We start from the raw sequence: 26,392 nt of genomic DNA, 5'->3' as shown, positions 1-26,392 counted from the left end.
TGCTCACTGAAGGCAAATGGAATACAGAATGGGCAGGAGAAAAAGGTAGTTATAACTACCAGCTACAATCACGTGACCAGCTATAGCAATAAGGAGTGTAACTTTAATAAATTTTGTCATATTTATTTCTTCCATTTGGGAACCATTTGTCCCAAACACACTTCACTATGAATAAAAATTTATTTTGTTATGAATGTTTGAGTATACACATATATTAAGCAAATATCTTTGATTTCTTTCCATTCTTATTCCTTCGTCATGTAGCATAAGATGTATTGAGTTTATATCAGTTTATTAATTTCACATCAGAGTATGTAAGTTGCATGATATCAGGAGAAGAATAAACATCACTCAAGGGTTTTCCCTCCTCTTCTGGGGAAGAAATTAGCGTGTTTTCAGGTGCACACAGGATAGTTGTATCACGCTGGCAGAGCTATGATCTTATTATTGTTTTACTTAGAGATTAAGTACAGTTTCAGGAGATGAGAATGGGTGCCAAGTTTATAAGAGGTGGACTTGTGATGGTCAATTTTATGTGTCCACTTGACTGGGATACGGGATGCTCAGATAGCTGGCAACATATTATTTCTGGATATATCTGTGAGGGTGTCTCCGGAAGAGATTAGCATTTGAATCAGTGGACTGAGTAGAGATCACCTTCACCAATGAGGGTGGGCCTCATCTGATCCAAGGACGACTTGAAAAGAACAAAAATGTAGAAGGAAATTGAATTCCTTCTCTGCTTGAACTGAGACATCTTCTGCCCTCTGAAGTCAGCACTCCTGGTTGTCAGGCCTTCAGCTAGGATTTAAATTACACCATTGCCCCCAACCTCTTCTGCAGCCTTTGGATTCAGACTGAATTACCCTGCAGGCTTTTCTGGTTCTCCAGCTTGCAGACAGCAGATCCTGGGACTTCTTGACCTCCATAATCATGTGAGCCAAGTCCCATAGTAAATCTCTTATCTACCCTCTCTCCCTCTTTATATATAGATAGATAGATTATTATATATGTCTATATAATAATATAGTATGTTATTATATACCATATAATAATTCTATATAATAATATATTCTCTAAATAGTATAACATATAATACATATAATAAATAAGTAAAATATGTATATTTATTTACTTACTAAATATATATATTTACTTATTTATTTATGTTTATATCCTATTGTTTCTCTGGAGAACCCTGACTAATACCTGAATAATACAATTGGTTACAACAACTAAGAGTGGAATAGTCAATAAATGCAATAAATAGTGTTTGAGAGAAATGGCTCCCCATATGAAAAAATTAAATAAAATAGTGTCCTATGCTATATAAACATAAATTCCAGATGAATTAGGGAGCTATTTTTTTAAGGTACAAAGGCATTAGGAAAACACAAAAACTATTAATTGTGGAGTTTTTCTTAAGCAAGACCCAAAACGCAGAAGCCATAAAGGAATCGACTGTCAGATTCATCTAAAGTAAAAATCCAAAATTTAAATTAAGTAAAGGACATCACAAGTAAGGTTAAGTGACAAGCATTACAGTAAAAGAAAATAACTACAAATCAAGAAAAAGGACAAACCACCCACTAGAAAAACAGGCAAAAGCTGTAAATTAAGTGGGCAGTTAATACCCACCAGAAGATGCTCTATCTCCCTCGTGTCGACTGAAATAAATGCGCAGCCTGAAAGTTGAGAGTTATGCTTTATTTGGCAGGAGAACTTGAGCCGGGATGACAGCCTCTCAGATGGCTCTGATGGACTGCTCCGAAGAGATAGGGGAGGAGCTAGGATATATAGGAGCTTTACAACAAAGACCAGGTAGTAGGAACAATAAAAGATTGCTTGTTATCTAAAGAAAATCAGGCATCTCAAGTTTAAGAATTTAGTGCTTTTCTATGTATGGGAGGCAGCAAACACTTGAGCTCACTGAATTCATTCCTTTGACAAGCACCTAGCTATCTAGGGCCAGTATCCTGTCCTTTTTTATTCTGTGTCCCCTCAGAGGGCACCACTGTGAGTGGCTGCAGAGGCCGGGCTGCAGGCTTGTCTTCACTGGGGGGTGGGCGTAGTGGCTGATGACTTGATAGTTTCAGCATTCTTTGTTTACTGATATGGTTTGCAGTATTTTTCGTTCACACTAGTAATCAGAGAAATGCAGATTAAACAAGTTATTTTTCTTTCCCCAGACTGTCAAAAGCAAAATGAAAACCAGTGATACATTACCTTGTCTTTCATACATACCACTGGTGGAAGCCTACATTGGTAAAAATCTTTCAGAGGGCAATTCAGTGGAATCTACCAACATTAAAAGATAACTCCCTTCGACTCTTCTGAGAATCTACCCTTCTCAATATCTACATACATGCACAAAGATGCAGGGGCAAGGATGTCTGGTCCATCACTAGAACCATGAAATGCAAGCATCCTCGAGACCTCAACTTATTTTGTTCAGGGAAAAAAGCAAGTCATGTCAACCATTACCTTTGGTACGATCCCATTTCTGAAAAACTGAAAGAAACCACATACACATATAGAGTTGCCTGTCTAAGTACATATATATGTAGGTAAATTTTCAGACAAAAGGCTCTAAGAACACACACCAAACTGGGAGGTGGTGGAGACAGATGGCGGCTCATGTCAAGAGGGATATTCATGTTTACCTCTGTGTACTTCCGAGCCACTGGACTCTTTCACAACACAATGGGTTAATATACTTATCACTTGTGGAGGGAGAAGGTTTAAAAAGTAAACTGCTCACAGAAGCGTTCCCAACTGCTGCTTGCAAAGGAAGGAGCTATTTTCAGAACTTAGAGCCAGTCCCCTTGTTTTAGATCCCTGCCCCAGCTGAGTGAGCGCAGTCCAGGTGGGGGAGCTGTTCTCAGGGCTCCGTGTGTTGGCGTCTATCCTTGTGGACACGAGCTGGGACTCTGAGTGGACATCAGTCTACGCATGAACACCCCAGTCATTTCCGTTAACCCGGAGGCCCCACCCCTTCCCGCCCGACCCGGGCTGGCCCAGCGCTGCCACTCACCCACCCTGCTGCATCTCAAGCCCACGGCTGGCCATTTTCAGGAGCAGTGAAACAAGTCTTGGGCAGATAGTATTTTCTGGGGCTTCTGAAATTTGTCTCCCAGAGGAGAATAAGGTTGACCACAGTGACAAGCAAAATCAAGAGCGGGGCAGTGGGTAGAGTAGGACCATATCTGTTGCCTTGGTTTCCTCCAGGCAAAGAAACCTCAGGAGGCTGGAGTCAGGGCTTCCCAGCATTTTCACACTGAGGCTTACTGGGAAATTTCAAAAATTACTACCCATACCCTGATAAGGGAGGGAGAGGGGACTCCTTCAGAGATGGGTTAGGGGTTGTAGGAAGACTTTTGTGTGAGACCAAGTACCTGACAGAGACAAGAGAGACTGGGAACTGGTTCCTCCTCTGGGGAGTTAAAGTGTTGGGAAGTCACAATTTTAATCTTATTCAGAAGTTAATGTTTGAGTATAGATTTGAAGAAGGGAAAGATGAAGCCATGTGGATGACATGAGGAAGAGCATTCCAGCATGAGGAAGAGTACAGGGAAAGGCCCTAAGGTAGGATTGTGTCTGATGTGCAAGGAAGCCGTTGTGACTGGAGCTACGTGAGGAGGGGGAGAGTAGAAGGAGGTAAGATCAGAAGGGTAGGGAGGAAGGCAGAGTGAGAACTGCCTTGACAACTTGTAAGGACTTGGCCTTTTGTTCTAGACGAATTAGGGAGCCACTGGCAGTCTAAGAGCCAGGGAGTGACATAATCTGGCTAAGGTTTAACAGGATGGCTCTGGCTCCTGTGTTGAGAACAAGCTAAAGGAATAAAGGGAAAGCAGAGAGGCAGTGGGGCGGCAACTAAAGTAGTCCAGAAGAGAGTGTTCAGAGCTGAGATTTTCTCGACAGAGTGGTCAGCATCACCTGGAGGGCCTGTGATACACTTTGGGGGACAGGGACTCCTTAAAACAAGTGATGAAGTGTACACATCACTTCTCTGTGTGTTGCAGTCCACTTCGCAGAGTCTGGGGTGGAACCTAGGAACTTGCATTTCCACACGTTCCCAGGTGATACTACTACTGGTCTGGGAACCACACTTCCACAGCCACTAACTTTTTCTTCATAGCACTGATGAAAATGTGCAATAAATATTTGTCGTACCTCCTCAAGGAAGCTCCTTACTCACCCCTGTGTCCCAGTGACAAATGTGATGTCTGGCATTAATGTCTCGAGTTTGACTCTGGGCCAGGCATGATGCTAAACTGAATGAATTTCTTGAGGATCCCTGGTTTGAACGGTTTAGAAGTAACTGGCAAGGAAACTTTCCAGGAAGTGGTCATTAGAGGGAAGGGATTAACTATAATAATAATAACAATGGGTGTGACAGCCACCCACTCCAGTGTCTGCCTAGGTGTTTTACTCACATCTTCTCCAGTTAAATCCTGTAAAAGCCCTGTGGGTCTGGCATTATCACCCCTGTTTTATGAATGAGGAAACCAGAGGCTCAGAGAGTTTAAGTAATTTTCCCAAGGTCACACCACTGAAAAGTACCAGAACCCAGCCAGGCCTGACTGACAAACAGCTCTGAGCTCTGTTTATATCACAGACTACCTCAAGAAGTCACTGATAAGAGGAGATTGCCTTGAAGACAGGAGCTTCCTTACTTGGGGACTGTGAGTCATTTTCAAACATGCAGGGATATGCCATCCTTTAAACAAACAAACAAACAAACCACTTCCTGTCTGAATTGAGAACCTGTTCACACAGCTTCCCAGCCCCAAGCCCTTCTTGACAGAATTCTGGTCCCCCAATAGGTAGCAGTGTTTGCCCCCAAAGAAGTATTTTTGCTGACCTTTGTGATTTTATCATTCTCTGGTGGAGCACTCTTCCTCAGCCCTCATCCTCTTCCCAGCTTCCTTTTGTAGAATCATGGGCACAGTATTCTGTGCTGGGGAGCTGAGGCTTGAAGTTCGAGGCCGGTTTATCTCTAAGTGGAATCCATCCCTTGCTAAAGAAGGAGAGAAATCAAGTTCCAGGACTTCCCGTCTCATGAGCCCCTCTCTTTTCTCCGACTCTCCCCACAGGATAAAAATAGCAGCCTCCCAGGGCCTCACTGCTGGTGCAGCAATTGTGCACTGAAGCTGGGCCTGGCCGGGGGCAGCTGTTCCCAGAGGCGCGGGCCTGATGCGAGGTATAGGGGCAGAGCAGGGACCTGCCCACAGGGGCCAGGTGACCCGGGCCTGGCCGGACGCTTGGGAGCCTGCGCAGAGAGAAAGGGACCCTGGAGCAGGTTTAACCGCGGCAGTGGGTGGCTCACATAAATACTTCACGAGGTGAACGGGCTCTCTGAGTTGCCTTTAAAACAGACGAGGTGTATTCGTGATTCTTAACCTCCTCAAGGGACAGGGACTCCTAGAACAAATAATAAGTACATACCACTTCTCTGTGTGTGCTCAAGCCTGCACACAGCACAGGCTGCGAGACACACACTTTTGGACACGATTTCATATGGGGTAGGGGGAACTGTTAAAGCCTGCATGGACCACGGGGTAACAACTCCAAATACAGGTTGATTATACAGACGCCGAACGATTATTAAAAATAAAAATGTGTAACGTGTAAGAATAAGGTTACTAAAGTTTGCTGAGCAAGATCTTCTTGCAAGATAAATGTATATAGTATGTATAACTGCGAAAACAGACAGAGAAATGTTAATGTTGACCTCTGTTGGCAGGATAGAAGGTGATTTCTATTTTTCTCTATTTTCTCTCCAAACAAAAAGCATGTTTCTCTTTGCAATCAGAGCAGCCGCATCCAGGCATTTCCCTGGGTCTGCTCAGCTGTAGGAGCGGCGCGGGCCTGCAGGGACCCTCCGTCCTGGGAGTGTGTGTATGTGTTACAGACAACAGACGAGCAAATATCAGGCTAGTGACAACGTGGGGCGGGGACACTATCCTTAAGAAGGTGACCAGAGACCCCCTCGCCCGCGGAGGAACTGGAAAATCAAAGCGCCGGAGCGGAGCGGGCGGTGCGTGCGCGCGCGCTCTCGGGGCGGCAGCGGCGCGCACGGGCGCGCCTCCGCGGCCCGCCCCCCGCAGCGGACGATGCCGCCGAGGAGGAGGCGGCGGCGGCGGCGGCGGCGCGCTCCGGTGGTGTGAAGCGGCGGCCGGCTGCCACGGGCCGGCGGCGCGATGAGCTGGGCGGCCGCCCCCGGCTCGGGGCTGTGAGGGGCTCGGGGCCGGGGGTGGGCGGCGGCGGCGCGGCGGGCGGCCCACGCTCCTCCTCGGCGGCGGCGGCGGTGGCCATGCGCGGGACGGCGCGGCCCGGGCCGCCGGGCCGGGGCCGCCTCCCGGGGGCCCGCGGCCTGAGGGCTCCGCCGCCGCCGCTGCTGCTCCTGCTCGCGCTGCTGCCGCTGCTGCCCGCGCCCGGCGCCGCCGCCGCCCCGGCCCCGCGGCCCCCGGCGCTGCCGCCCACGGCCGCGGGGCCCAGCGTGAGCCTCTACCTGAGCGAGGACGAGGTGCGCCGGCTCATCGGTGAGTGGGGCCCCTCCGCCCGGGCGGGCAGGTCGGGCCGGGCCCCGGTGCTTCCGGCCGCCGACGGCCCAGTCCTCGTGCGTTGGGCCGCAGGCGAGTCGGCTCCCGGTGCGCGGGGTCGCCTCCGGGCCCCGGCCTCTGCCTGCCTTGCTGGCCGGGAGGTGTGGTCCCTGCCCGGCCCCGACCCAGGCCAGCCTTCTGGCCTCCCCCCGCCCTCTCCTCCGCCCCGCGCCGCGAAAAGACCCGGGGACCCCTCGGCCGCGGGGGATCCACCCCATTCCATCCTCCTTACAGTCTCTTCAGCCTTTCGCCTTATTCCCTCTTCCTTCCTGCCGCTCTGAGTTTCTTTGACCCTTTCTGTGCGTGTCACTCTAGAGTCCTGGATTTTCGGTATCTCGAAATCCACGTTTTATTTTGGTTAAACCCGCAAACCCCGGGCTGTGGTTTTGATGCCCTAGTAGAGGCCACACTACTGTGCTCATACTTTCCAGTTATCATAGTTTTTTTTTTTTTTTTTAAACTGAGAGAGATTGGTTATAAGAGCACTACATTTTTCTGGCAGTCTCCAAATCTTGGGACCAATAAGCATATTTTACAATCGTGAATAAATCTCCAGGGAGCAGACCTTTTAGCTTCTTCAGTACTTTTTTGGTTTTTGTCTTGGATGTGTTGGAGTTCGGACTGATCCTGTATTTCTGGGCCACTCTCCTACTTTGAATACCTTGTGGGGGAAGGAGAACTTGGCTTTGGGTCAGTTGGTGGTTCTGTAGTACCTAATTAGCTTTGTCATTTGGGTAATTAATTTGAAAAATAATAGTGTTCCCCTGTTAGGACTTTGGATTCTGAAAATGACTCCTAAGAGGATGGTCTAATAGAAATGGCACCAAATGGAAGTCTTTGGTAGTTGCAGATAGCTAGACATTCAGTTTCTTTTGTGTTATTATGGGCCCAAAAAACCACATTTTTTTCATCTTTATTTCACCTCCGATTTGTGATACATCTGAGTGTTTGAAGGAAAAAAATTATTCGTTTAAGCATCCATTATCTGTTACTTCATTTTATGTTTTTAACTTGTAAGACTTTCTTGAGGTCTCTTGAGGTCAACTCAGTGTTGAAATGGAATTGCTTTTAGCAGACTGTTCAGACATTGTTACATGGATTTGTAGTCTTTAACCAAAGAAGGATGCTGTGTTTTTGTTAATGTCCTGCCTTTCTAAATCCTCTTTTAGTCTAGCTGAATTAAGTTTTGCTGAATTAAAATTGCAAATTGGATTAGTACTTGTAAAAAGACTGAGTTTAGGAAAAATAATGAATGCTTATAGACTTATATCACATTAGTTAAAAAAACTAATGTATTATGCGTGGTTTTGTAAAGGTTTTTTGGTTAAAAGCCTGCATATAATTTGTGACTTTGTTTACATGTAAGAAACCAACTGGGTAGGGGTAGGGGACAGGGGACACCCAGAGGTTGACATTGATTGAATGCCTGCCATATACCTGCCCCTACATGTTTTATATACATCACTGCCTCTGATTTTCTTTTGTCCCAATGAAGTAGACATCATTATTCCTGTTTTAGAGACAAGGAAAGCAAGACTTTAAGTCACTTGCTCAAGGTCACAAAATTTATAATCTTAAAAAACAAACATAGTGTTGACATAGGCCATGAAATTTTATTAAATGAAATGAAAATTGTTTATATAGAAGTTTGATTATGGCATGATGAAAAAGGAATCATAGTTAATTAGTACCTGAAATGATGTATTTATTTGTTTCCTGATTGATGAGCATCAAGTTTATGCCCAGAAATGAGCTATTGGGAAGAGAGGCGGGAGGGTTGCCTTGCTGCTCAACCTCTGTCTACCTCTGGGGCTGGAGGGACCAACAATGATTATTTTCTCTAATGCGTGTAGAGTTGATATGTTACAGTGGGTCTCTTGACTCTCCACCCTGCCGGATCCAAGTCTTTCCTTCCATCCTTTTCCATTTGCCTCAGGTGTTCTAACTTTATGGTATCTATTCCTTAGCCACCCCTGACTGGGAAAGAGCAAGTGGGTAGAGCTGAGATGTATTCCAGGCATATTGAGTTCTCAGAATGCAGTTTCCCACAGAAACTCTTACGGTGTTTAAGACTACTTGAAATACTTTATACCATGTTTTTGTATCCTTCTGAACTTGGGAAAATTTATAATATTTCTAAGACAATGAATTTGGAATTCCAAGTAAGCAACTTACAAATGAAGTTGTTAGTGACAACTTTATAAACTGAACTAATTGTTCTTGACATGAGAATTAGTGGTTGTTTTAATCCAGTTGATACATGCATATAGGTTTTTAAAAAAAAAAGTGCGAAAAGACTTAAAAAACAGTGGTCTCCTGTCTTTGGCCTTTTTGTCCTCCAGGCCCTACTTTCCAGTGGAAGCTACTATCTCAAACAGTTTCCCCCCCCCCGTCTGTTTTCTTATTTGAAATCAATGTAGAATAAACATTTGACTTCTTAGTATCATTAACTGTGTACTTGCCCTCTTCTCACCTTCAGGCCCCCTCAATACAGATACATAATTTTTGATAAAACCAGCAGTCCATATTTACATTATTTTGTGTGTGTGTGTATTACATTTTATTATGCCTTACATTTATATACATATACATGTACTTACATATATAAACTCACTTCTGAGTTAAATAGTGACCCATGGTAATGTTTTCATTTCGTACACGTTTTTGTTTTTCCTGGAGCAAATAATTGCCTTTTAAACTTTTTGATTACTTCTTATGTTTCTGTGGCTATGTTCTCTTGAATACTTCAAGAAATATGTTAAATGCCTTTTGATTTGTTTTTTCCAGGTAACACATTGCATCATCTATCAGTTGCACTTTATTTTCTCTTAGAGACTCCCTGCTTTGAAGCCTTCCATCCTCTTCCAATCTGGACAGTAGGATTGTTTTTCCTGCATCTCCTGTTCCCTTCTATCCTGTTTTAGAGCCTCTGTTTCCTCCATCTCCTGTCTTCCTTTTTCTTGGTTTGCCTCGTACTGCTAAAGTGTATCCTCAGTAGCTTCTCTTAAAGGGTTGCATGGAGGTCAGTTGTTTGAGGCCTTGCATGTCTGAAGGTGTCTGTCCTGTCCTCATGCTTCATAGGTGATATGGCTGAAATTAGAATATTAGATTGAAAATAATTTTTTTTGCAATTTTGATGGCATTTTTATACTCTTCTGGCATTTAGGATTTTTAATGAAAATCCAAAGCCACTCTGATCCCTTTTTCTTTTCTTTTCTTTTTTTTTTTTAAAAGCTCAGTCTTTTTCTTAAAAAAAATTCTGTAATTTTGTAAGCTTTTGTGTGGGTCCTTCCTTCTGTCTGTCTGTCGTCCCTCTTTTGGTGAGCCCTTTCAGTCTAGAGACTCATATCCTTCAGTTTTCAAAAACGTCTCTTACTTTTTTGATAATTTCCTACCCTTCATTTTTTGTTTTTTCTACCTGAAATGTCTATTGGTTTGGTTATTGAATCTCCTGGAATTGCTCTTCAGATATTCTTCACTTATGTTACCTCTTATATCTCTGTATTTGGAGGTGGAAAGAGGGGGAGAATTCCTCAATTTTGCCTTCCAGGCTTTTACTTTTAAAATTTTAATGATGATGATTTAAAATTTTAGAACTCTTTTTGTTCTCTGTTTCCATTTCCATTTCATTTCATTTTTTTCTTTCCATTTTATTTTAATTTTATGGATGTATTTTCTTATCTTTGAGGCATGCATATGTTGTTTTTAACTTTTTCTATATGTTTACTATTTTTAAAACATTTCTGCTTCCTCCAGTGTGCCTTTTCATTTCAGGGTTCTTTTTATGTTTATTCATATTGCAAATATCTGTTGATCCTTGGCTGTCTGTAATTAAGAGCCAGGTACTGAAAAGTTGATTAGCAGAGAGGGAGCATGTGCATGTGTGTGCAGTCCAGTGACTTAACTTGGAGTGTGGGTGGATTTTTCATTGGGACACACACACACACACACACACACACACACACACACACACACACACACACACACACACACACACACACACACACACACACACACACACACACACACACACACACACACACACACACACACACACACACACACACACACACACACACACACACACACACACACACACACACCAGCACCTCAGTGTCTGCAGAGAAGACACCTCCAGCCTGCTGCCTCTGATGTGCTTCGGTGATACGCCAGCTGTCTGGCTTCGGTGATATGCCAGCTGTCTGGGTTTGGGTTATGTGGTTGGGGAGGGACGGAGGGTGCTGCTGTTCAGGCTGTAGACTTTGACTTTTCCTGTTTACAGCTCTCCTGCCTCTGTGGTTCAGTTTCTTCAGAAAAAACTTTGGGTCCCCAGCTGGACCTGGCAGTCTGACAGCTTTGAATACCCCCATCAGAGGCTCTTCCTTTGACAGGCCTGAGTCTCAGGCTGGTCTTTGGTGGCCCTTGGTGCATCCAGGGGTCCTGAGAAGTGGTGACCATTCCTTCAGCTGCTTCCCATCTTGTAAAAGTTTGTTGAAATGTATGAAGTATTGTTATCTTCTTTCCTTTCTGTTTGTCTTTGTGGTTTAATGTTTTTGTGATTTCATTACTATCATTTTAGAGGCGTTTTGGGAGGAAATGAGGATAAAGGCTAGTGGTCATTCCACAAAGTGTAAATGGCAGTTAGGGTTGGGCTTTGACTGTTGAGTGGGTGACGTGTAGCAATTTTTGGTGATTATATTAGAAAAAGTAATAGTGGCGGTTGCACAAGTGGTTGACTCTTTTTAGAGTGCTGCTGCTAAGTGGCAGTCTTTTGCCTGTGTCAGGCATAAAGGTATCCCTGTTTTAGGTGTGTATGTTCCATTTTGCAGATGGGGACGCAGATTTGGAGGAGGTATATAACCAGCTTATTCCTTGGTAGTAGGGCAAGCAGTCCCAGTGGAAGTCCCTTGGTACAGAGAGTCCAAAAGCCTGAGGAGCTGTTAATCTATAGGTGGCATCTCTGTGTCCCCAGGCCCGGCTTCATTGCTCTTGTTTCCTCCTCTTGCCAGGCTGCAGTATAGGCATCCATTTGCTCATTTTACTGATGAGGACTCTGATTTGGGGCCCTTTGGGCCGTGAGTAGAGGGCCAGGTCTTGACTCAATCTGGAATCCATATGCCTCTTTGTTAGCTCAAGAGGGGCTGGGAGTAACCAAAATGCTCAAGTCGAAGAATCTGCAGATCTGCTGCTGCGTGTGCTCCTCTGTGGTCTTAACTATTATCTGCGTCCTCTCCTGTTCTCTATGATTGATAATTCTGGGAGTACTGAGTTTCTGGAAGTCCAGAGCTGGTGAAAGTGGTCTGTTGCTGCGTCAGTGTTAGGGGTTTGGGAGCAAAATGCTGATGGGTGGGAGGTATAGTACAAAGTGGTCATGGTGGCAGTGGTGGTGGTGATGGGGAATCCGTAGGGGTCAGAGGGACCTCTGAGAATAGACTCTGCCTCCCACCAGTTAGAAATTCACCTTGGATAACTTGCTTCTTGTTTAAAATAAATGCCCTCTAGAAGAGTTAAGCGTTGTTCACATCTTATTTGTAATCAGCTCATTACTAGTTGAGATCTTTGCTCCCCAAATCAGTCCAGTAAAAATTTTTGAAGCCCAACCAAGTACCATATATTGTGGTAGAAAATGGCAATTCAGAATTACTAAATTCCTTTTCTTGGGTAACTCAGAATTTCTTAGGGAAGACTAACAGTTGTATCTATAACTGTAACACTGAGGTAAGTTACATTGCTGGTTATTGTGAGAGTGATTACTTTTGACTTTAGAAGGGTGGAGAGGGGAGAGCCTTGGGGGGTTTAAAGAGGGTGTTCCAGGAAAGAATGTATAATGTACAAGTGTGTAAGATTACGTTTGAGCCTCATCTTGAAGAATGAGCTTGAAAGGCAGAAAAGAGGAGCATTTCATGTCAGAGAAAATAGTGTGAACAAAGCCATAGATGTGTGGAAGCAAATGTGTGTGAAATCAAGCAGTAGGAAGTCTAATTTGGTTAAGATGAGAAAACCTGGCAAAGCCTCAAAGTGTCAGGGTGTAAAGCTGGGAAGTAGGTTGAAGCTGGATTAGGAATTTGAAATTTATGTTATAGGTAATGAGAAACTATTGAAGAATTTAGGGAAGGAGAGTGCATGGATAGGACTGGGTTATAGAAAAGATAATCTTGGCCCCAGTGAAAAGGGTGTCTTGGAGACTGAAAAGCTAGGTCTGGGAAATGGGACAGAGTCAGCCTTGTGCTGATAAGAGGGACCAACTATGGCAGTTGAAGGGGTGGGATGGGTTTGTGAGGAATTTGCACAGAGTTTGGGGAAGACTTAGTAGAGGAGACCTGAGGGCTAAAGAAAAGGGAGGAGTCACAGAGGAATCTAGTTTCAGATTTGGGCAGCAGAACTGAAGGACTCTCTAGGAAATGGTTGAGGGAAAGAAAAATGAGATGAGCCATGTGCTCCTCTCCTCCCAGCACCTCTGGTTCTTGTGAACCTCAGGCCCAGTGTTTGGCTGGGGAGGGCAGTGAGGGTGTCCTCTCTGCGGAGGTGTCTGGCATATCCTGCCGCTGCCCAGACTCTGAGAAGGTGGGGCGCTGGTGGAGACGGGTTAGGGCCCTGCACAAGCTCTTCACCCTGGGCCTTTGGGTGGGGTTGGCGGCACTGACGCAGCGTTAACTTGAATCCATGTGTTGTTCATCAGAAGAGCGAGGCTGAGACATTGTGCAATTGTGGGTTTTGAGTTTTTTTCCTTCTTCGTGCTACACACGTGGGAGAACGCTATCAAATTATGTCTAAACCTGTCCCCTATGAGTCACATCCTGAATTGACTAGTCAGTTCTGAAGGTGCTGCCTAAAATACTGTTGGATTTTGAGGATAACTTGAGAAACAAATGAAACATGGGTATTTTTTTGAATATCCTGAATTGACGAGTTCCATAGCTTTTCTCTTGGGGTTTTAATGCAGTCATGCCCATGTTCTGAAAAAACTTACCAGCTGTACATACTAAAACAAAATAAAAACTTGACATGAGATAGAGCCGTTAGCTACTCTGAAATTGTATCATACTCAAAAGTATGCTTTTTTATTGATGTATGTCAAGTACAATCTTTTCTAATCAAAATGTTATTAGACAGCTTTTATCTGAAAATGTGATGTGCCGAAACAAATGTGTATGTTTTGCTAAATTACACAGTAAACACTTATTGAAGGATTCTTTTCTTTCAATTGAAGTATAGTCATTTTACAATGTTGTGTCAATTTCTGGTGTACTGTTCTGGTGTAATGTTTCAGTCATCCATATACATACATATATTCCTTTTCATATTTTCCATTATAGGTTACTACAAGATATTGAATATAGTTCCCTGTGCTATGCAGAAAAAACCTGCTGTTTATCTATTTTATATATATATATTAGTATCTGCAAAGTTAAAACTCCCAATTTATCCCTTCCCACTCCCTTTACCCACTGGTAACCATTTGTTCTCTATGTCTGTGAGTCTATTTCTGTTTTGTAAATAAGTTCATTTGTGTCTTTTTTTTTTAAGATTCTACATGAGTGATACATGGTATTTTTCTTTCTCTTTCTGGCTTACTTCACTTAGAATGACGATCTCCAGGTCTATCCATGTTGCTATAAATGGCATTATTTATTGTTTTTTATGGCTGAGTAGTATTCCATTGTATAACTATACCATATCTTATCCAGTCATCTGTTGATGGACATTTAGGTTGTTTCCATGTCTTGGCTCTTGTAAATAGTGCTACTGTGAACACTGGGGTGCATGTGTCTTTGTGAATTATATTTTTCTCCAGATACAGGCCCAGGAGTGGGATTGCTGGATCATAGGGTAAGTTTATTTTTAGTTTTTTTTTTAACATTTTTTATTGATTTATAATCATTTTACAATGTTGTGTCAAATTCCAGCGTTCAGCACAATTTTTCAGTCATTCATGGACATATACACACTCATTGTCACATTTTTTTCTCTGTGATTTATCATAACATTTTGTGTATATTTCCCTGTGCTATACAGTGTAATCTTGTTTATCTATTCTACAATTTTGAAATCCCAGTCTATCCCTTCCCACCCTCTACCCCCCCTACAGGTAACTGGATAAAGAAGATGTGGTATATTTATACAATGGAATACTACTCAGCCATAAAAACCGACAACATAATGCCATTTGCAGCAACATGGATACTCCTAGAGAATGTCATTCTAAGTGAAGTAAGCCAGAAAGAGAAAGAAAAATACCATATGAGATCGCTCATATGTGGAATCTAAAAAACAAAAACAAACAAACAAAAACAAAGCATATTTTTAATTTTTTAAGGAACCTCCATACTGTCCTCCATAGTGGATGTACCAATTTACATTACCACCAACAGTGTAGGAGGATTCCTTTTTCTCCACATACTCTCCAGCATTTATTGTTTGTATAGTTCTTAATGATAGCCATTCTGACTGGTGTGAGGTGATACCTTATTGTAGTTGTGATTTACATTTCTCTAACAATTAGTGATGCTGAGCATGAATGACTCTTTTTAACTGTGCCCAGCAAGTGTCAGTGCTGAATAGTAGAATATTTCTGAGAAGTAATTTCATAGGTCCAATTCTTGTTCATAAGACATAAAATGTTGTGTCTTGTTCATAAATAATGAACATGTTCTTATATAAATATGTGTCTTGTTATGCGTCAAGTATTTTCCATGTTCTCTTTTGTTTTATCAACCATTAGAAGTAGACGGCATTGGCTTTTTCTTTTAATAGATAAAGCTGAGGCTCTGGAAAGTTACAGAACTCTCTGGAGGTCACAGAGATGTCTGGGGCTGTGTGACTCCACAAAGTGCATGTTTTCTTTACTGTGCTGCCCCTGAAAGTTAGCAGTTTACTTAGTCTTTTATCTAACCAGAATCATTTGAGGAGCTTAAACAGAATACAGATTCCCGGACCTACTCTGAGCAATTTGTGTAGGAGATCTGAGATGGGGCCCAGCTAATGAGCCTTTTTTTTTTTAATCAAAATACAGTTGATGGACAATATTACATGCTACAGGTATACAATATGGTGATTCACAGTTTTTGAAGGTTATGCTCCATTTAAAGTTATTATAAAACATTGGCTATATTGCCCATATTGTACAGTACATCTTTTTAAAAAATTAATTAATTAAAAAATTTTTTTTCGTGAGGGGAGGTAATTGGGTTTACTTACTTGTTTTATTTTTAGAGGAGGTGCTGGGGATTGAACCCAGGACCTTGTGTATGCTAAACATGCACTCTGCCACTTGAGCTATACCCTTCCCACCTTAATAAGCCTTTTGAATTCCATGTTTCATAGATTATCAGATGTACAGTTTTTCCACATTTGAACATCTCAAATTGGAACCATTGTACAATCAATGGTGAGTCATCAGTTAATTGACAGCTTTTTTTCTTTATTAGTAGCACAAAAAATAATGATGTACTTTAGACTGAACGATAGTACTGTAAAAAGGTGGTATTGTACAGGAAACTCTTAGACATAGTTTGCCACCTTTTTGCGGGGGGGGGTACTTGTCACAACTTTCTGTCAGAGTTGTAAAGTTCACTGGTGGTATTTATTATTTATTTGTGGTAATGCCCTTGCAGGGAAGGCAAATGATGGCAGTGAGATACTACCCTTAGATGTAAGAGCAGTAGCGACTCACTTTTCACGTAGAAAGTTGCTGGCAAGAGAAATATCGCAACCTTGTTTTGTGAAAGCCTCAGGGCCTTTTCCTAGACAAGGGTGTGGATACCTATACAAATCAAGTTTTACATACTGTGTCAGGGATTAGACTTCGAGGGCTTTGCAGGGCCCCTGATGAAAGCTTACGGGTGCATCTGAATCCCACGAAAGCTGATTCTGGAAGGGGGCATCTATTACATTCTGTATTTCATCCTAGGATTCCCTGACCTCCTAGATGATTTTTTTCTTACAGTTTTATTGAGATATAATTGACATATAGCACTGTATAAGTTTAAGGTGTACAGCATAATGATTTGACTTACATCCATCGTGAAATGATGACCACAAATGGTTTACTGAGCATCATCATCTCCTATTGATACAACATAAAAGAAGTGGAAAAACAGTTTTTCATTGTGAGAGAACTAGATGTACTCTCTTAACAACTTTCGTATGTATCATACAGCATTGTTAATTATATTTATGTTGTACATGACATCCCTAGTACTTACTTAGCTTGTAACTGGAAGTTTGTACTTTTTGACTACCTTCATTCTGTTCCCCCTTCCCCTGAATTAAAAAAAAAACATACATTAAGGTTTACTCAGTTGTAATATATGGATTTTATAAATGCATCCACTATAGTATCATATAGAATAGTTTTACCACCTAAAGAATCCCCTTTGATGGAGACATTTATATTTAATTCCTCCCCTTATATTTTAAGTAAATTTGCTTTTAAAATATATTTATTATGGAAAATTTCAAACATTCAAAAGTAGACAGAATATTATAATGAAGCTCTGTGTATCCATCATCCAGCTTCAACAACTGTCATCTCATGGCTAGTTTTGTTTGGTCTATACCACTCCACTCCCCAGTCCACTCCCTTGTCTTCACTCCCCTCCTCCTCTGCTTGGATTATTCTGAAGCAACGTCAGACATAAAATTTTGTAAACAACTTTTTGGTATGTATCTAAAAGATAATCACTCTTTACAGTTTTGTAATAACCATTATCATACCTAAGAAATTAACAGTAATTCAGAAATATCAAATATCTAGGCTTAGATCTTCCTGATTTAGAAATGAATGTTATGTAGAGATTCTTGCCTGCCACCTGTTTCCTCTCTTGTCCCTGCCCCAAGACCACACCACTTGTAGTTCCTTTGATGCCAAGCTCTTCTCACCCCAGTGTCTGTATTTGATGGTTGCTCTGCCTTACATACTTTCCCCCGCTCTTTACATGGCTGGAGCCTTCTAGATCTCAACTTAAAATATTACTTCCTCAGACAGCCTTGCCTTTCTAGGATTGACTCCCAGTGTCACTCTGTTCTGTCACTGTGCTTTATTTTAAGCACCTGACACTTTTGTTGTTTCCATCTCCCCCTGTAGGAAAAGTTAATTCTGTTTAAGTAGAGACCTTTTATATTGTTGTACTCTATATCCCCACACCTAAAACAGTACCTGGCATATAGTAGATGTTCAGTAAATGTTCAGTGAATAAATAAATGAATGACTCATACTTTTTTTTTTCTTGGATTCACTATCTTATGCCTTACTGGGGTCATCATTCTCTTGATCATTTCCCGTTGCCCGCTAAGCTGTTACGCATAAGGTGATTGGACCGAACTTGTTCTTATGAGTGGAAGTTTAAATAAATCAGTTCTGATAACTTATTTCTTCTGAAGTTGCCTAATTTCCCCAAACCTTTGTCCCTTGAACCCCCTGTCCCCCAGGGAAGGTGCCCTGCATCTTGGCTTCCATAGCTCTATACTTTGTACAAACACATCTGTATCACTGTACCCATCACATTCTGTCTTTTCCCTATTTTGCTAAGGCCACCTCATGGTTTGCCACATAGTATTCTCTCAGCTGATTGGTGTTCCACACTACAGTTAAAGGATGTAAAGTATTCAAGAGAGATTCTGCAAAAGCCTCTTCCAGTAATTAAAAGCTGGCTGGGAAGTAGAATTTCTCACTTTTTATTCTGAAATGCTAACATGCTGTTAATCTTAGCCAGTGTATTTTTTCGTCTCATACATTGTAGCTTTCACCTCTGGAAATTTGATTTGCGTCTTTTTATATCTTTTGTGTCTCTACTTAACTTTTTGACGATATGGGGTATAGTTATCATAGTTGTTTCGATGTCTGATAACTCTAACATTTGTGCTAGTTCTGGGTTGGTTTCAGTTGATTGATCTGTCTGTCTGTCTGTCTATCTGTCTATCTATCTTGCTTTCTTTGCATGCCTGATAGTTTTTGACTGGGTGGCAGGCATTATGAATTTTACCCTCCTGGGTGCTGGATATTTTTGTATTCCTATAAATATTCTTGGATTCTGTTCCGGGACTCAGTTAAGTTACCTGGAAACAGTTTGATCCTTTCAAGTCTTACTTTTAAGACTCTGATAGGACAGGAGCAGTGATCAGTGTAGGTCTCATTATTCCTGATTACTGAGTCAGGACCCTTCTGTGTACTTTCTCCAGTGACCTGTGACTCATGTGGTTTTTCAGTCTGGCTGGTGTCAAAGATGATATTCCAAAACCTGTGTAAGTGCTAGGCACTGTTAACATTTTATCTTTCTCTGTCATTGCGCAGCTTCCTTATACATGCGCTGATTAGTACTCAGCTGAAGACCAGAAGGGCAGCCCCCTGCAGATCTTGGACATTCTCTGTCTGTGCAGCTCTTTCCTCTCTGACACTTTGTCCTGCATACTCTACCTGTCTTTGTCTTTCTGAACTCTGACATAGTTTTTCTGTTTTTTAGTTATTTCAGATAAGAGGGTTAATCGGGTCTTGTTATTCTGTCTTGTCCAGAAGTGGGAATAGCCAAAGATTATCTTTTTGATTGTTTGCTTCTTTTCTAAGGTTGTTTAACACCTTAGTTTATTTGTTAAATGAGACAGTTTAGTCCCATTTCAAGAAAAAAGTTCTAAGGTTTGTATATGTGTGCATGCACATGTCCAGGTATGTTGGTTTATAGTAGAAAACATGGTGTGGGACAGTACTGGATTTGAAATCTGTATGAGTTTTAATTTCCATCTCTTCCATCTGCCGTATGTAGATAGGCAGGTAATTCATGTTTCTGAGTGTTGGTTCCCTCGTGTATGAGATGCTTTTCAGTGTATAACAGGATGTCTGTTATCCCAGTTGCTATAATGTATATGAAAATGTTACACAATCCTCAAAATAATCTTAGTTATTGGTCAGGGATTTGCATGTTTTTGGATGAAAACCAAAATCATAGAATGTTGGAAAGAGAAGTCATTTAGATGCCACCTAGTGGTTGATTGCCTTGATTAGCAACATTCGTTACTCGCTGAAAAATTATTTGAGCATACACTAGGCCTTATTTTAGGGGCTTGACATGTTTTGGTGAATAAAGCAGATAAAGATCCCAGCCTTCATGAAACTAGCTTCTAGCAGAGAGCTAAGTGACTTGCCTGAGAAAAGAATCGAGGTATCTTTGAAACATGACTCCAAGTTGGCACTGGATTTGCTGGCAGGGAGGAGTGACGCGTATGAGTTCTCCATTGTGCTTTGAGCTCCTGGTCATGACAGCTAGCGCTGAGTTACTGAGGCCTCCACAGCTGACTGAGAGAACATGCTCCTATTCAGAGTTGGCTATGAAAGAAGTTGAATGATGGTTATGTCAGACTGTGAATAAATTAGTCCATCTCTACTGTAGAGCTGTACCTGCAGTGCATGTATGAGCTGGTGAGATCATTTTCTTCCTGAAATAAAGCAGGAACCAATGATAAAGTATTTTCCAGAGGATCATTTTACCAGATACTGAAAGATTCTGGCACTATGGCAGGGCATGCTTCATGTTTTATGTTATGGTGCTGAAGATTATGGGTTATGTTTTTGTTACTTACTATCCTTGGATAGGAATTGGGAAGCATCTTTAACATCTCTGCAGTTGTGATATATATCACACCTTTGGGGAAACTCTTTTATGGGTTTTTTTTTAATGACAAATATATTAATTGGATGTGAAAGCTTGTTTTCTGATCCTGTGTTCTAGTGTCCAACTCTCTTGGTAATTTCTTACCCATTTGCTATATTACTTTTGGATGGGGAAGATGACTGAATTATATGAATCATCCATTTGAAATCAAAAGTGGCAATACTCTTGAAGAGAAAAAAAAAGTGACCATACTCTCCCTTTGATTCCACACAACTTCTCCCAAAGCTGATGTCGTCACAGGTTCTAGAGAGGTAGTCGTGAGCAAAGCATTTGTGATGCATAGCTTTGGGTATCCATTTTCAGGGATCACAGAATTACAGTGGAAGTTGTGTACTGAAATGGAGGATAGGGGAGGGGGGAATGCTGAGTAAGAGAACAGTCGCACCCTGTGGCCTGGTCTGTTAAGGCAGTGGCAGCTAATAGCCACTCCAGTGGATTGTTTGTAAGTGAGCTGTTGATTTTGATCACATCATGTATTCTTCCTAAAGTGACAAAGTGAGGAAGGGTGCTCAGTGATCGCAGGTGCCCAGCTTTTCCTTGAGGGGATCAGGAGACTCCTTTCTGTGCCTGGTGTTTCTTTGGGAGGATCAGGAGATTCCCTTCTTTGACCTTGACTCCCTAGCTACCTCTCAGGGACTCCCTAGCTACCTCTCCAGCCAATTTTAGGCTGGAGATGAGGAGGCAGCCTGTAAGAAGCGGGTGGAAGGAAGGGCATATTTACTTTGTCTGTTATTGATCATGCATGTCTTCTTTCTCATAAATGCTCACTTTAATTCTTTTTATACTCTCTGTGTGTACATGTATACACTCTCGACCTGGTTTTATCCAGACATGGTTGCAAGAGAAATATAGGAGGAAAATGCTGAAATGGGCAAAGAGTGCATGAAAAATCTTACTTAATCTACAAGATAATTGTTTAAACAGCTGTGGGGTATTCAAGATTTATATGCTTTTTATTTTTTTAACTGTGAAGAAAAAATACCCCTTTCCTACAGTCTAATACTTGTAAATTCCCTGTCTTATGTAGTTAAATATTAGGTCTCAGCAAATTTTCTACATATAATTTGACTATAGCTAGATTTATGAGATTCTGATGGGCAAATTGCTACTTTATTGTATCTATTTCAGCTTTTTAGTCTCCATTAACTAGGAAAATTTGAAATAAGAGCTCCATGTTTATTTCCTTTTAGCATTGGTTAAAATATTTAGTGGTTTCACTATAGACATGTGGAGGCTAAACAATATGCTACTGAACAACCAGAGGATCACTGAAGAAATCAAAGAGGAAATAAGAAAATGCTTAGAGACAAATGAAAATGTCCCCCAAATCTCTGGAACACAGCAAAAGCTGTTCGAAGAGGGAAGTTTATAGAGATACAAGCCTACCTCAGGAAACAAGAACAATCTCGAACAAACAACCTAGCTTTACACCTAAAGCAACTAGAGAAAGAAGAACAAACAAAACCCAAGGTTAGTAGAAGGAAAGAAATCATAAACATTAAAGCAGAAATAAATGAAAGAGAGACTAAAAACCAGTAGGAAAGATCAATGAAACCAAAAGCTGGTTCTTTGAAAATATGAACAAAATTGATAAACATTTAAGCCAGACTCATCAAGAAAAAAAGGGAGAGGGCACAAATTAATAAACTCAGAAATGAAAAAGGAGAAGTCACAACTGGCACCACAGAAATACAAAGAATCATAAGAGGCTACTATGAGCAACTGTGTACCAAAAAAAAAAAAGGAAAACATAGAAGAAAAACCTTCTTAGAAAGGTACAGCTGCCAAGACTGAACCAGGAAGAAGTAGAAAATAGATGGCTTCACAGGTGAATTCTACCAAACATTTAGGGAAGAGTTAACACCTGTCCTGAAACTGTTCCCAAAAATTGCAGAGGAAGGAACACTTCTGACCTCATTCTATGAGGCCACCATCACCCTGATACCAAAACCAGACAAAGATATCACAAAAAAAAGAAAATTATAGGTCAATATCACTTATGAATATAGCTGTAAAAATCCTCAATAAAATGCTAGCAAATTGACTCCAGCAATTCATGAAAAGGATCATATACCATGATCAGGTGGGATTTTTCCCAGGGATGCAGGGATTTTTCAATAGCTGCAAATCAGTCAGTGTTCTACACCACATTAACAAATTGAAAAATAAAAACCATAAAACCATGTGATCATCTTAATCGATGCAGAAAAAGCTTTTGATAAAATCCAACATCCATTTATGACAGAAACACTATAGAAAGTGCATATAAAGGAAATATACCTCAACATAATAAAGGCTGTATATGACAAACCCACAGCTAATGTCATACTTAATGGTGAAAAGCTGAAAACATTTCCTCTGAGATCAGGAACAAGAAAGGATGCCCACTCTAACCACTGTTTTCCAACATAGTTTTAGATGTCCTAGCCACAGCAATCAGAGAAGAAAGAGAAATAAAAGGAATCCAAATTGGAAAAGAAGTAAAACTGTCACTGTTTGCAGGTAACATGATACTATGCATAGAAAATCCTAAAGACGCTACCAGGAAACTACTGGAGCTCATCAATGAATTTGGTAAAGTTGCAGGATACAAAATTAATATACAGAATCAGTCACATTTCTATATACTAACAATGAAGTGGCAGAAAAAGAAATTAAGGAAACAATCCCATTTACTGTCACATCAAAAAATAAAATATTTAGGAATAAACCTACCTAAGGAGGCAAAGGACCTGTACTCCAAAAACTATAAGACATTGATGAAAGAAATTGAAGAGACACAAACAGATGGAAAGATGTATCATGTTCTCAGACTGGAAGAATCAATACTTGTTAAAATTGCCACACTACCCAAGGCAATATGCAGATTCAGTGCAATCCCTATCAAATTACTGAGGACATTTTTCACAAAACTGGAACAAAAAATGTTACAATTTCATGGAAACACAAAAGACCTCAAGTAGCCAAAAGAATCTTGAGAAAGAAGAATGGAGCTGTGGGAATCATGCTCCCTGACTTCAGACTATACTACAAAGTTACAGTAATCAAAACAGTATGGTACTGGCACAAAAAGCACATAGATCAATGGAATAGAATAGGAAATCTTGAAATAAACCTATGTACTTATGGTCAATTAATCTATGAGAAAGGAGGAAAGAATATACAATGGAGAAAAGGCAGTCTCTTTAATAAGTGGTGCTTGGGAAACTGGACAGCTACCTGTAAAAGAATGAAATGAGAACATTCTTTAACACTGTATACAAAAATAAACTCAAAATGGATTAAAGACTTAAATATAAGACTGAATATTATAAAACTCCTAGGAAAACATAGGCAGAACACTGACATAAATTGCAGCAATATTTTTTTTCAAACCAGCTCCTAGAGTAATGGAAATAAAAGCAAAAATAAACAAATGAGACCTAATTAAACTTAAAAGCTTTTGCACAGCTAAGGATACCGTCAAAAAAACAAAAAACCTACGGAATGGGAGAAGATATTTGCAAATGATGAGACCGACAAGGGACTAATTTCCAAAATACACAAACAACTCATACAGCTTAGTATAAAAAAACAAGCAATCCTATCAAAAAATGGGCAGAAGAAGATATCCAGTTGCCCAACAGGCACATGAAAAGATGCTCCACTTGCTAATTGTTAGAGAAATGCAAATCAAAACTACAATGAGGTATCACCTCACACTAGTCAAAATGGCCATCATTAAAAAGTATATTACTATTAAAATAATAAAAGCCGGATAGGGTGTGAAGAAAAAAGAATCCTTCTACACTGTTGGTGGGAGTGTAAATTGGTGCAGCCACTATGGAGGACAGTATGGAGGTTCCTTAAAAAACTAAAAATAAACTTACCCTATGATCCAGTAGTCCCACTCCCGAGCATATATCCAGAGAAAAATATAATTCACAAAGACACATGCACCTCAGTGTTTACAGCAGCATTATTTACAATAGACGAGACATGGAAACAACCTAACTGTCCATCAACAGATGACTGGATAAAGAAGATGTAGTCTTTAGAGGGTAAGGAGGCTTCTGAGGAGGAAGAAGAGGAAACCACAAGCCACAAGGAAAGAAGATGAAGTTTGAATAGTTTCTTCTATCTCTGTCTTTCTCTATTTGAAAGAAAGGACTCTTGGGTTTTTATTGTTACTTTATCAATGACAGAGCCTTCTGAGGACATTCCAAGAAAGTATACAGCCCTGTGATCTACTTGGAAATTTGTGTATGTAACATTTCAAGAGAGAGAACCCTGTTGGTTTTGACTAGATATTCATATAAACTTTTTAAAGATATGAGTGCTAGAGCTAACCTTTTTAAAAAAAAAAGATATGGTACATACAGTGCACACATACACACACACACCACAGACTAATGGACTATTACCCAGCCATAAAAAATGAATGAAATAATGTCATTTGCAGCAACATGGATGGACCTAGAGATTATCATATTAAGTGAAGTAAGTCAGACAGAATCTTATAATGTCACTTATATGTGGAATCTAAGAAAAAAAGACACTAATTTTATTTACAAACCAGAAATAGACTTAAGAACATAGAGAACAAACTGGTTACCAGGGAGGAAGAGGTGGGGAGGAATAAATTAGGAATTTGGGATACACAAATTTAATAGATACACATTACTGTACGTAAAATAGATAAACAACAAGGACCTACTTATAGCACAGGGAACTATATTCAGTTTTTTGTAATGAGCTGTAATGGAAAAGAATCTGGAGAAAAGAAAAGAAATGAAAAAGAGTGTATATATATATATAAGTATAACTGAATTTCTTTGCTGTACACATGAAACTAACATTGTAAATCAACTACATGTCAATAAAATAAGAATTAAAAAATATTAAGTGGTTTCATACATCGTAAGTGGTTTTGGCTTTTTTCCTCTGGCTCATATACCACACTGTCCTCAGAACCTTGAAGATTATCTTGACTAAATAAATGTTTAAGTTTTGACTAGCATTTGGAAACTGTAGATGATGTCATAGAATAATAGAGTTTTGGCTGACATTTGGAAACCATGGATGATATCATAGAATAATAGAATTTTGTGGCTGAGGAGGAACTTTAATATCATCTGGTTTAACTCCCTTGTTTTGAGAAAATTGATGCCTGGAGAAGGTGGTTAAATAATTGATTACCAAAGGTCACTCAGCTACTTATTAGGAAAACCTCTGCTTTAGTTCTGTTTCCACGACATCACTTTTGTTTTTCTGCTTTAACTGATTCCTGATGTTTTTTTAAAAATATCATTTCCCTTAAAATCCATCTTTAATGTAGTTGATTTCTATCAACAGCAGCCATTAATGCATTTAACATTTGAGTAGCTACACATATACTAAACCCAGCCTTGTTGTGAGATGTGCAGGGTAGTGGGGGAGACAGACATGTGAACAGCTCCCTGGAATGTATTCTGTTAAGTGCTATCAGGGTGACTCTTTTTTAATGGGTGGTGGTTTGGTCATTGGCACTAATTGACCTTTGGAAACTAATAGTTAACTTTTAAAAATTATTTGGAAAAAATTTTGAACTAATGAATTATTTGAACTTGAGCTACAGAGGCCAGGTCATGTAGAATACAGGGCAATATGAACTTAATATTGTCTAGCAGAAAATGAATTTTTCTTGATGGATATTGAGAGTTTTGTAGAAATAACTAATGGTTTTCAGTTTGGAATTTGGGTTGTTTAAAAATAAATTTGTAACAAATTTCATATTTTCTAACAAGAGAGCATCATTCCCACTTTGCTGGGATTGGCAGTGAGAAAATTTAAGTCTGGTTACTGTAGTCGAACAACTGAAATGTTTTTCGTCTTAGGTTGGAATAGAGAAATTCTATGCATTCTAAGAACAAAATGCTGCTTTCCCCTTCAGTCCATGGCTGTGTGCTCTTGTTCCTGTGCGCCTTCCAGCATAGCCCCTTTCCACCCCCCATCCACTGTAGTTTGCCTGCTCTGTGCTCCTTTCTGTGGGCACTTTCTCTTTTATCTTGTGGTGCTCCAGTGCTGCTTTGAGGTCTCCTCTGACTCTTTCATAGTGCTGCTTTATCTCTTCACGTTGACTGAAACCTGATTTCCTCTTGTGGG

At 40.6% G+C, this 26,392-nt stretch overlaps 1 protein-coding gene and 1 long non-coding RNA gene across 3 annotated transcripts in view; one reads left to right on the top strand and one right to left on the bottom strand.

The window, feature by feature from the left end:
- Nucleotides 1-1,710: 1,710 nt before the first annotated feature.
- LOC140691529 (uncharacterized) lies at nucleotides 1,711-5,426 on the bottom strand. Its single transcript, XR_012067252.1, has 3 exons — nucleotides 5,330-5,426; nucleotides 4,865-5,020; nucleotides 1,711-2,140 (listed from the first exon to the last, which is right to left on the bottom strand). It is a non-coding gene; the product is annotated as an uncharacterized lncRNA (long non-coding RNA).
- Nucleotides 5,427-6,098: 672 nt separating this feature from the next.
- The window catches only part of RYK (receptor like tyrosine kinase), a 96,697-nt gene continuing 76,403 nt past the window's right edge, over nucleotides 6,099-26,392 (top strand). The window contains exon 1 of one of the 2 annotated variants that reach the window (XM_072955149.1): nucleotides 6,099-6,545. In XM_072955149.1, the coding sequence (XP_072811250.1) occupies nucleotides 6,317-6,545 (229 nt within the window). In that variant the 5' untranslated portion in view covers nucleotides 6,099-6,316. The remainder of the gene's footprint in view (nucleotides 6,546-26,392) is intronic. The other variant, XM_072955124.1, reaches the window with a different exon arrangement.

Source organism: Vicugna pacos, chromosome 1 (assembly GCF_048564905.1).
Source record: "Vicugna pacos chromosome 1, VicPac4, whole genome shotgun sequence".
In the NCBI taxonomy this organism is placed as follows: domain Eukaryota; kingdom Metazoa; phylum Chordata; class Mammalia; order Artiodactyla; family Camelidae; genus Vicugna; species Vicugna pacos.
The sequence above is the reverse complement of the archived record's forward strand: the minus strand, read 5'-3'. Positions and strand labels throughout refer to the sequence as shown.